General features: G+C 42.9%; 1 protein-coding gene across 1 annotated transcript in view; it reads right to left on the reverse strand.

The window, feature by feature from the left end:
- Positions 1 to 12,245, reverse strand: part of BFSP2 (beaded filament structural protein 2) — a 35,782-nt gene that overhangs the window by 4,528 nt on the left and 19,009 nt on the right. Inside the window, exons 3-5 of the mRNA XM_054020359.1 lie at positions 9,086 to 9,242; positions 3,847 to 4,008; positions 202 to 333 (exon numbers count right to left, since the gene is read on the reverse strand). Coding sequence (XP_053876334.1) covers positions 202 to 333; positions 3,847 to 4,008; positions 9,086 to 9,242 — 451 coding nt within the window. The remainder of the gene's footprint in view (positions 1 to 201; positions 334 to 3,846; positions 4,009 to 9,085; positions 9,243 to 12,245) is intronic.

The raw sequence follows: 12,245 nt of genomic DNA on the forward strand, positions 1-12,245 counted from the left end.
GTTGAGGGATAAAATTTCAGAGCCTGATTTTCATAAGTGCTGGGCACCCACACCACCAGTTTAATCAATGAGAGTGCGGGCATATAGGGACTTATTCTCACCAGGCACATCAAGATGAGAATATGCCCTAGAAAAGCATACTGAATTTTATTGAGTATAGTCCAGTGAGTATACACCAGTTCTAAATCGATAGCTACTTACCAAAGTTCTTAAAGATTCAGTCTCTGCTTGTAGACTCTGTATTTTGCAGGCTGTTTCATGGAACTCTGCTCTCAGGGATTCCACCAGTTCATCCTCTTGGGTTTGTACAGCAGGTGCTGTTTCTGTGGTTTGCTGACAACAGGTAATAGTTGTCAGTCACAAAATGCTTTAATAATAATAATTTATATTCCTCCCATCCCATAATGAAAGTAGTCTTTTGCAATTTGTGGCTACTCTGATTTTAAATTTGTCATTTCTATTTTCAGTTCCTTTAACAATTTTGGATACTTTTAAGAGCGTAACCACCACTTTTTCTGTATACGTATTGTAAAATTGGTCTATATATATATGTATCCAAGAATACATACATATATTCCCATCAGCATGCTGCTTAGTGTTCATACAAATACATTAAAAGTGACCTGCAAAGAGAAAAATGGGGTTCTGCACTTTTTCCTCTATATGATGTATTATAGTGAAAGTTTGGAGGTTTTTTTTCCCCATTTCATTTTATATTAGAAATCCACATCTCTTCTACTCCATTTTTTGTTTGTTTGTTTGTTTTTATGGAAGATTGTAGGATTCATGGAAGACTGAAGAATTAATAGGATTATGACATCAAGACCAATGAAGTAAAACCTGATTAATGAAGAGGGGAAATTATTATTTCATACTTTATATTTTGTGTTTTAACACCTGTTTAACTCAAACTCCCTAGAAATAGGCAAAGGAAAATACTTTTTATGAAAGATTAAACATGACTGCCTCTTTTAGTAAGGGAGAGACAAGATGGCTAAAGTAATATCTTTTATTGGACCAACTTTTGTTGGTGAAAGACACAAGCTTTCGAGCCACACAGAGCTCTTGTTAGGATGGGAAAGGTCAAGGGTCAAAAGAGCTCCAAGTCTACATTGAGCAAACATCAGACTTGATTTTCCTGATATTTCTCAGAAAAAACAAGTAGGAAAAAACTCTCTTTGAGGAAAAACAAACATTCAATCCCCCTTTTTCACATCTCAAAACCAAAATAAGAACTCAGGCCCTATTTCCCCCTCCCTTTCAGGTCACTTTTAATACTAGTTTATGTAGGGTACTTTGGGTTCACACCGAATGCTCAGCCTAGCCCTATCCCACTTTGTGGCCTATTTTCTGACCACGTAATCTTTTACCACGAAGGTAATATAACAATCAAATGGATCTGGAATTTCATATGCTAATATTGTGAATGCATAAATACAGATACACCAATAGCAGGGTGTGGGCAGTTGTATAGCTCAACTTATTTGATTTGACTCAGATTATCTCCATTGTAACGAAATTTAAAAACCTATCTTAGTCCATACGGGTGAAATTCTTCCATGTGCAGAAGGTTAGCAAAGACACATGCACCATTTAAGTCCCAATTAAGCCCTCAAAATAGGGCTTAAGTAGGACTTAAGTAATGCATTGTGCTGCATTGTAAAGGGGTGAATTCTGCTCTGACTAGATTGTGCCTATTAGACATAGTAATGAGTAGCAGATGGTGCAGAGTCACATTGCCCAGAGGCATTTTAGGGAGGGATTGTACCTCCAAGAGATACAATCTCCTCCTGAACTACCTGATGAACTCCTGGTGTGTCCCCTGTGGAATAGTTTGCACTTCCCGGGATGCACAGAGAGAGCCATCCCTATGCTTCTACAGGGACTGCAAATATCCTTATCCCTTTTATGAGGTGCACGGAGGAGGGAAGCATCCTTGTGTTCTCGCAACTGGGCATCAGCACAAAGGCCACTCATAATCTGACCCTAAACCTGATCTAATTATTTTTGTGTCCTTCTGCTTTTATTCTTCCTGCACTTGTGCAGTTGTACCGAGGGGAGAGTGTACACCAAATTCCTTGTGCCTTGGAGGCATTTGGGTGAGGGAGGGCCAGGGCAGGATTTCCTTCTAAGTGTATGGTGCTTTATTTTTGAAGTTCCTAGAGAACTGTTTGATTTTAGGACAGTCTGTGCTATTGCTCTGCATTGTGCACTGTTCAGGAGTCTGGAAGCTGAGTTAATTTGTTTTCATAGAATTAAAATAACTGAAATGATTAAAATAGATTGAAACATCTGGAAGACAATGATAGATCTGATAGTCTAATCAGCATGGTTTCTGCAAAAGGAAATCATGTCTCACTAATATCTTTGAACATGTCAATAAAGAATTATTTGAACATGTCAATAAAGTAGTGGATAAAGGAATCGTGATTTTTGTAGACTTTCAAAAGGTCTTTCACAAGGTGTCTCATAGGAGGCTATTAAAGAAACTAAGTAGTCATGAGGTGACAGGTAAACTAGCTAATAGGAAACAAAAGTAGCATTAAATGGTCAGTTATCATCATAACAAAAGTCTAACAGCAGAGTGCCTCAAAGTTCTGTACAAGGTCCCATGTTGTTAATAATCTTGAGGGGTGTGTATGTGAGTGAGATGGCCAGTTTGGCAGGTGACACAAAGTTATTTAGTTTAGTGAGGAACTTCAGGGGGACCTAACCAAGCTAGATGAATGAGCAACACAGTGGTAAATGATGTTCAATGTTGATAAATGGCAAAGTAGTGCATTTGGAGGGAAATAGTTAAAAAGCTTGTATACCGTTTTAGGATCTAAATTAACTATCAGCTCAGATAGGAATTTGAGCATCATGTAGACAAGTCAAAGAAGACTTCAGCTGTACATTGAGACAAAATTTTAAGATGTTTGGGCATCTATGGCACATTTGAAAATCCCACTAAGTGGCAGGCAGTAGGGGGAGAGCAGGGGGTCGCTGCATACTGCCCCTGCCCACAGGTGCTTCCCCTGCAGACAGGCGCTGCCCCTGCCACTCCCATTGGCCGAAGTTCCCAGCCAATGGGAGCTGTGGAATCAGCGTTCGGGGCGGGGGTAGCGCACGGAGACCCCCTGCCCACTCCCCTCCCCTCCCAGGGGCCGCAGGGATGTGCTGGCTGCTTCCCGGAGTGGCGTAGAGCCAGGGTAGGCAGGGAGCCTGCCTTAGCTTTGCTGCACCGCCAGACTTTTAGCACCTAAAATCTCCCAGTTTGGCTTCAATAGCCTCTGGGAGATAGAACCTGATTCCAGGAAACTCCCAGCGAAATTGGGAGGGTTGGCAACCCTAGCTGATCAGCAGGGCCAGCGGCCCCAGACATGATTCTACCCTGTCTCTGCTCCTCCCCCTCCCTCCCAGTGCCTCCTGCATGCTGGGAAACAGCTGGGCCTGCGGAAGGACTCCAGGGGGTTGCGGACCCCAGTCTGAAAAATACTGCCGTAGAGAACTAATTTTCTGCTTTAGCGTCTCGTTGGAAATGATAGGAAAGCAAAAATGTGTACAGACTCCCTTATTTTGCAATGAAAGCATTGATGTTTTAAAATTGATATAAATAGGCTGAATTTCTACTCTGAGTTACATCTGTGCCACCCCAGTGAGGTCAGTGGATTTGCATGAACACTTCTTGGGATGAAGCTGGATCAAGGTTCCTTAGACTGTTATCATTCTTTGTTTCAAGAAAAAATATTTTAATGATTACCCCAGGGGACTAGAAAAAATATATGTTTTTCCTTGGTGTTGGAGACAGCTGCAGAGAACACCGTAGGTGCCTACCTTGGTATGAAGGACACTGTAGGTGCCTACCTTGGTATGAAGCAAGGCACCTGTCTCAACACGATTTTTCTCTATATCCTTCTCCCAGTGAATTCTGATTTTTTCCAGTATGTCATCCAGGCCAGTTCCAATTGGAGCTTCCAGTTCTTCCAGCTGTGATCCAGCAAGCTGATTGTATAACATCTTCACATCCTGAAAAAAACATACATATAAGAAAAAGGGTCAGCGGTCAGTTCCAGTTTTAGGGGATACTAAGGAGCACTTATGGTGCAATTTAGTTGTCTCGGTGTGATGCAAACACATCCACAAAGCCATTATTTAAACTTTAGCTCTTGTTGGGGCTACTGCAAGCTTCTTAAAAGATCTATTCTCCATTACCTTGCACCTTTTGTGGTCATTTACACGTTTGCAAAGTGAATGCAGTGTGAGTGTAAAACACTGTCATTCTGTTTTGGTAGTGTGCACAGGAGTAAATGACTGTATAAGGTGCAAGGCAGTGGAGAAGCAGGCCCATTGTCTAGAGGCCCGTTGTCTAGCCTGTTCTCTGGAGGGGATATTCCAACTAATCAATTCTTTCATATGATTTCCTATGTCTGGTGTGTTACAGGCACCTTTAGGATCCTTCCCAAGAGTATAGCACAGCCCCCAACTGAAATCTGTCTCTGTATAAGCATGGGTGTGTATGTATGTATAAATATGCTGTCTCAGCTCAGAGGATCTGCATGCTGCTTGGATGTAAGGCTGGGATATAGAAGGAATAAAACTTCCTGGAAAAGTGTTTGTTCATCACTGCTTGAGAAAAACTATTTAGATGGCTGGTAACAGGCCCATTATTTAACATTTATTTTCTGCAGGCCAAATTCAGGCCAATTCTTTTACAAATGCTTGTACAAATAGTTTTGAGCACTGTCATGTGTATGGGCACAAAAACAAATGAAGTTTGCACATGTAGGCCTGAATTATAGTCCCTTTTACACCACCCTATTTACATATACCATTTCCATAGACTCCTAGAACAGCGTAAAGGGGTCTGATAATTGGTCTGTAAACAATATCACCTACAAGTGATGACAGTGCTGAGAATAAATGTGGGTGAGGGTATGTAAAAATGTACATGCAAAAATGGAGGCTGAGTTGAGGGCCCTTTAAAAATGTGCCCCTTTGAGATAATCATTCTGTTCAACAGTTTCCTGTGATGGCATTTCCATGTGAAGATCAAGTACTTATTCTGGGTTCTATTGTGACCTGTCTTATGTGCCTGCACTGGTAAATAATGGAGCATATGTCACAACCTTACTCCTCTGAATGAGCTACCCACATTGCCATTCTGGGTACAGAAGGAGAACAGTTGCTGCAGAGCCACTACTCCCTCCTAGGGCTGTTGATTAATCGCAGTTAACTCACACGGTTAACTCAAAAAAATTAATCGTGATTTAGAAAATGAATTGCGATTAATCGCCGTTTTAATTGCACTGTTAAACAATAGAATTGTATTACATATTAAATATTATAATTGTATTAAATAATTGAAATGTATGATTTTTTTTTTGCATTTTCAAATATATTGATTTCAATTACAACACAAAGTACAAAGTGTACAGTGCTCACTTTGTAGTATTTTTATTTCAAATATTTGCAGTGTAAAAAGATAAAAGAAATAGTATTTTTCAATTCACCTCATACAAGTACTGTAGTGCAATCTCTTTACTGTGAAAGTGCAACTTACAAAGGAAGATTTTTTTTTGTTAACTAACTGCACTCAAAAACAAAACAAAGTAAAACTTTAGAGCCTACAAGTAAACTCAGTCCTACTTCTTGTTCAGCCAATTGCTCAGACAAACAAGTTTGTTTACATTTACTGGGAGATAATGCTGCCCGCTTCTTGTTTACAATGTCACCTGAAAGTGAGAACAGGCGTTCGCATGGCACTTTTATAGCCGGCATTGCAAGATATTTACATGCCAGATGTGCTACAGATTCCTATGTCCCTTCACGCTTCAACCACCAATCCAGAGGACATGCGTCCATGCTAATGATGGGTTCTGCTCAATAACGATCCAAAGCAGTTCGGACTGACACATGTTCATTTTCATTATCTGAGTCAGATGCCACCAGCAAAAGGTTGATTTTCTTTTTTGGTCATTCAGGTTCTGTAATTTCCGCATCAGAGTGTTGCTCTTTTAAGACTTCTGAAAGCATGCTCCACACCTCATCCTCTCAGATTTTGGAAGGCACTTCAGATTCTTAAACCTTGGGTCAAGTGCTATAGCTATCTTTAGAAATCTCACATTGGTATCTTCTTTGCTTTTTGTCAAATCTGCAGTGAAAGTGTTCTTAAAACGAGCAACATGCTGGGTCATCATCTGAGACATGAAGTATAACATGAAGTATATGGCAGAATGCAGGTAAAACAGAGCAGGAGACATACAGTTCTCCCCCAAGGAGTTCAGTCACTAATTTAATTAACACATTATTTTTTTAATGAGCGTCATCAGCATGGAAGCATGTCCTCTGGAATGGTGGCCATAGCATGAAGGGGCATACGAATGTTCAGCATATCTGGCACGTAAATATCTTGCAATGCCGGCTACAAAAGTGCCATGCAAATGCCTGTTCTCACTTTCAGATGACATTGTAAATAAGAAGCTGGCAGCATTATCTCCCAGTAAATGTAAACAAACTTGTTTTTCTCAGCGACTGGCTGAACAAGAAGTAGGACTGAGTGGACTTGGAGGCTTTAAGTTTTACTTTGTTTTGTTTTTGAGTGCAGTTATTTTTTGTACATAATTCTACATTTGTAAGTTCAACTTTCATGATAAAGAGATTGCACTACGGTACTTGTAGATTAATTGAAAATATTTCTTTTTACAGTGCAAATATTTGTAATAATTATAAAGTGAGCACTGTACACTTTGTATTCTGTGTTGTAATTGAAATCAATATATTTGAAAATGTAGAAAACCTCCACAAATATTTAAATAAATGGTATTCTATTGTTTAACTGCGATTAATCATGATTAATTTTTTTTAATTGCTTGACAGCCCTACTCCCTTCCCTTCCCACCACACCTAGATGGGGAGGAGGCAGACAGAGACGGAGTGGGTGGAGCCTTGGTTTGGCACAGTTGTGCCAGTGTGGATGGGGAAGCAATCTACAATTAGGTATAGGGCTGGTCCAGCTTACTTACCCAGTGGAACAAGGAGAATGCAAGTACTGAATTCTGACTCTCTTGAGTCACAGTTTGCTCCCTGTTCTGTTCCCTGGGCAGCACAACTGTGCATTGCCCTTAAATGGGCCTTGAGGTAACTCTGCAATTTGTCTTCTGTCATTCATAGAATCATAGAATATCAGGGTTGGAAGGGACCTCAGGAGGTCATCTAGTCCAACCCCCTGCTCAAAGCAGGACCAATTCCCAACTAAATCATCCTAGCCAGGGCTTTGTCACGCCTGACCTTAAAAAACTCTAAGGAAGGAGATTCCACCACCTCCCTAGGTAACCCATTCCAGTGCTTCGCCATCCTCCTAGTGAAAAAGTTTTTCCTAATATCCAACCTAAACCTCCCCAACTGCAACTTGAGGCCATTACTCCTTGTTCTGTCATCAGGTACCACTGAGAACAGTCTAGATCCATCCTCTTTGGAACCCCCTTTCAGGTAGTTGAAAGTAGTTATCAAATCCCCCCTCATTCTCTCTTCTGCAGACTAAACAATCCCAGTTCCCCTCAGCCTCTCCTCATAAGTCATGTGCTCCAGCCCCCTAATTATTTTTGTTGCCCTCCGCTGGACTCTTTCCAATTTTTCCACATCCTTCTTGTAGTGTGGGGCCCAAAACTGGACACAGTACTCCAGATGAGGCCTCACCAATGCCAAATAGAGGGGAATGATCACGTCCCTCGATCCGCTGGCAGTGCCCCTACTTATACAGCCCAAAATGCTGTTAGCCTTCTTGGCAACAAGGGCACACTGTTGCCTCATATCCAGCTTCTCATCCACTGTAACCCCTAGGTCCTTTTCTGCAGAACTGCTTCCTAGCCATTCGGTCCCTAGTCTGTAACAGTGCATGGGATTCTTCCGTCCTAAGTGCAGGACTCTGCACATGTCCTTGTTGAACCTCATCAGGTTGCTTTTGGCCCAATCCTCTAATTTGTCTAGGTCCCTCTGTATCCTGTCCCTACCCTCCAGCGTATCTACCACTCCTCCCAGTTTAGTGTCATCTGCAAACTTGCTGAGAGTGCAGTCCACACCATCCTCCAGATCATTAATGAAGATATTGAACAAAACCGGCCCCAGGACCGACCCCTGGGGCACTCCACTTGAAACCGGCTGCCAACTAGACATGGAGCCATTGATCACTACCCGTTGAGCCCGACGATCTAGCCAGCTTTCTAGCCACCTTATATTGAGGGTGCTTACTTGGGGTTAGATGCTGAAGCCTTTACTAGTATGACTAATCTTCACTAATGCAATTCCTGCTTACGTCAATGAATAAGGATTGCAAAATTGGGCCTGTGGGTAGTCTATTTTCTCATGTCATTTTGACTTCTTTCAATGATTTGTTGCTCAGAACAGAAGGCGAAATTAAAAGTCTTGGGAATGGAGTGGCTTGCTAAGTATGGCACATTTAATGTAAAGTAATTTAAGTATGTTATTTCAGAAGTTTGATGGTTTAAAGATTCCATGGGGTCAGATTCTTCTCTCAGTGGAATTTACTTTGGTGCGAGTGAGAGGAGAATCAGGCCTCAGAGCACAAGGGATTTACACCTAATGAAGGTCCAGCCTCATAAATCATCTTGTGTGTTTGTCGTGTTCAGTGTCACATGGAATGAATATAGCTCAGCTATCATAGAATCATAGAATATCAGGGTTGGAAGGGACCTCAGGAGGTCACCTAGTCCAACCCCCTGCTCAAAGCAGGACCAACCCCCAACTAAATCCCCAAATCCCTAAATGGCCCTCTCAATGACTGAACTCACAACCCTGGGTTTAGCAGGCCAATGCTCAAACCAGTGAGCTATCCCTCTCCCCATGTTATATTTATCAGATGTCAAAAATGTGGCAAGTTGTATGTGGATAACTTTAATTAGGACTAGAAAGGTGAGAGGTCTGTAAGCTAACAAAAGAGAGAGAGAAATAGGAACAATTTGCAGATAGATAATTATCATTTATACTTGACAGAATTAGCTTTTTCACTTCTGGTTAAGATAGTGTCATATTGACCTGACTTAAACAGACACATACTACCTATGCATTGCACCCAGTCTTGACTTACTTCTTCATGATTCTTTGACAGCAGACCTAATTCTTCTTTCATGCTTTCTATCTGACGCTCCAGATCCATTTTAGTTAAATTAGCATCATCAATCACTTTATATAGGGAATTAATTTCATCTTCCACTGCCTTTCTGAATGGCTGTTCATTTTCATATCTGCACAGAAAAATGTAGTAAGCGTATGCATTCAAACTTGCATTTTGTAAATGATAGTGTAGTAACCCTGGCCCCAGCATCAGCACTTGCTGTAGTTTTAAGTTAGAGGTACTATGAGGGTTAGGGTGACCATACATTCCATTTTGACCGTGACAGTCCCTTTTTTAAGCCCTGTCCTGGCCGTCCCGACTTTATTGGCAAAAGTGGCAAGTTGGCAAGAGAAAATGGGGCAAATGCCCACTTTTGTGGGAAAAAAAGCAGGGTTTGAAGGAATGTGCAAGGGAGTGCCAGCCCTGCGCAGGGGGTAGGCAGTGCTTGAGCAAGCAGCAACGCCAGCCCCGCTTGGGAAGCGGGGGAAGCAGAGCTTGGGCGAGCAACACCAGCCCTGTGCAGGGAAGTGGGGGAGCTCGGGTGACTGGCACGGGCCAGCCCCGCGCAGGCTGGGGGGAACCTCTGTTAGCCCCAGGTGGCGTCCCGTTTTCCCTTTGGGAAATATGGTCATCCTAATTAGGGCCTGCAGCTTGTGATGCAGCAGTGTGGAATGCTGTCCTGGGAAGGGAACAGCCAATGTGAAAGTAGCTTGAGCCTGGGAGGGTATCAGATGACTAGGAAGGAAAGGCAGTTGGAAAAAAGCTGTTAGAAAGAAGGAGGGAAGGAGAAGGATCTAGGTGCTGAGTTAGTGGATAAACTTGAGCTGGAGTAGGAGATGAGGTGATAAAATAAAAGAAGAACAAGAGAATAAAAGTAAGGGAGTGAAAAGGAAAGAAGGAAAATAGGAAAGCTTTCAGGTCAGGAGAAGCAGAAAAAATTAGAACTGGGCATATTAGCAGATCCTATTAGAGAAGGGAAGTAGGGGGAAATAAAATCTGCAGATGTACTGAAGAGAAACTATCAAGGGAAAAGAACTGAAAAAAATATATATAATTGGTGAAAAAGGGAATTGATCAAAAAGTTGTGTTAGATGAAAATAGATTCTCAAAACAGTAAAAGAGAAGCTCAACCACAAAGGACCTAAAGTAAATGAACAGAGAGAATGACTGAACATCTATTAAAGGAATGCAATTCGAAGGCATCTAATGGCCAAGTGAGAGCCACTAGGTGAAGAAACCCTGCTTGTGGATAAACTTGATGAACAGAGGTACAGCCATAGGATCATTGAATCTAAGAGTTTGGCTACACTTGCAAGTTAGAGCACATTAAATCAGCCCTGTACACCCTAACTCCTGAGGTGTCCACACTGGCAATGCACTTAGAATGCCTGGACTCCAGGGCTGGAGTGCCCCTGGTAATCCCAGGAGCACCGCCAGCTTTTCTGCCGCCTTAGGCGGCAGAAGGTCCCACCCCAAAATGCCGCCGCAGTCGCCGCCCCCCAAATTGTAGTGCCCTAGGCGACCGCCTAGGTTGCCTAATGGGTTGCGCCGGCCCTGGGTAATCCACCTCCACAAAAAGCATAGAGCTTGCTGCGCCCTGGCTGAAACGCCGGGGTGTCAGTGTGGATGACATGTTGCATTACTGCGTTGTGATTGGCCTCCGGAAACGTCCCATAATCCCTTGAAGTAAAGTGGCCACTCTGGTCATTGTTTTGAACTCTGCTGCAGGCATGCGGCTATCCCCTTTCAAAGCTCTGTTTCTGACAGCCGGCATGCTTATCTGCTCGGGGACAAAGCAAACCATTACTGTGGAATGCTGCTGCTGCAGAGGCTGGCATTTGTGCGTGTGTGTGAGAGAGAGGCGGGAGGTGGAGGCTGGTGTCAGGGTTTCCCCCTGCCACTGTCTGAACTTACAAGACAGCATGTTGACACACTCTCTGCCCCCCAAAGCACACTGTCTCTCCCCCCACATACACAAAACACACTCCCTGTCACACTCCACCCCGCCATTTGAAAAGCACACTGCAGCTGCTTGCACACTGGGATAGCTACCACAATGCACTCTGTGGTGTTGCAAGAGCTGCTAATGTGGACATGCTACTGCGCTTGCAGCTGACAGTGTGAACACGCAGCAGCGCTTTCCCTGCTGCTGTCTCCGAGGGCTGGTTTAACTCCTGGCACTCGACATCTTAAAATAACATAAGTCGGTCAGGGGATAACTCAGGAGAAAGGACAGCTGGTGGTGGGGCCCAACAGCCACTCGTGCCAACACCACTGACCATGCTGTATTTCTTTGGAGTGCCTTGGTTATCTAAATTTTCTAGTTATGGGAGTAATGTTTCATTTGGAGAATTTAAAACAGTGCAACAGTAATGTTTTGACTGCATGGAGAAAACAGAGATTCTGATTGGGCAATTAGTGGGTACAGCTAAAAAAGAAGTGAGTACTACATGGCTGAAAAATGAAAAAGGGACTACAGAACAAATAGTCAGAAGATTAGGCTGTATGTTTGACACTCGTACCTTGTCAGAACGGAAATAGAGTTTCTTCCCCACGGTACAAACTCCAACAGAAAGTCTAAGGGTATGTCTTCACTACCAGCCGGATCGGCGGGCAGCGATCGATCCCTGAGCACTCTCCCATCGACTTCTGTACTCCAGCTTGGCAAGAGGTACAGGCAGAGTCGACGGGGGAGCGGCAGCCGTCAACTCACCGCGATGAAGACACCACAGTAAGTCGATCTAAGTACGTCAACTTCAGGTACATTATTCACGTAACTGAAATTGCATAACATAGATCGATTCCCCCCCCCCCCCCCCCGTGTAGACCAGGCCTAAGGTAGTACACATTAGGATTACAGGAGGTTTTACAAGCAATAGAAAAGTTAGAATCTCACGAAGCCCAAGATACTAATAACATGCTGACAGACAAATTCATTGAGGGGTTATATGATGTTATGTATGGAATTAACATTATAGTTAAGACAGAATCTGGAAACTTCCATCCTAGACTTTAAGAAGAGGCTATAAAACTTATGAGAGGTAATGGACAAGTCAGGGTAGTTATGGTATAGCCACAGTACGGCTACAAATATGCTGTTGCCTTGCAATCTGAAAATGCTAGTCAGTGTGTG

This window comes from Malaclemys terrapin, chromosome 2 (assembly GCF_027887155.1).
Source record: "Malaclemys terrapin pileata isolate rMalTer1 chromosome 2, rMalTer1.hap1, whole genome shotgun sequence".
Classification (NCBI taxonomy): Eukaryota; Metazoa; Chordata; order Testudines; family Emydidae; genus Malaclemys; species Malaclemys terrapin.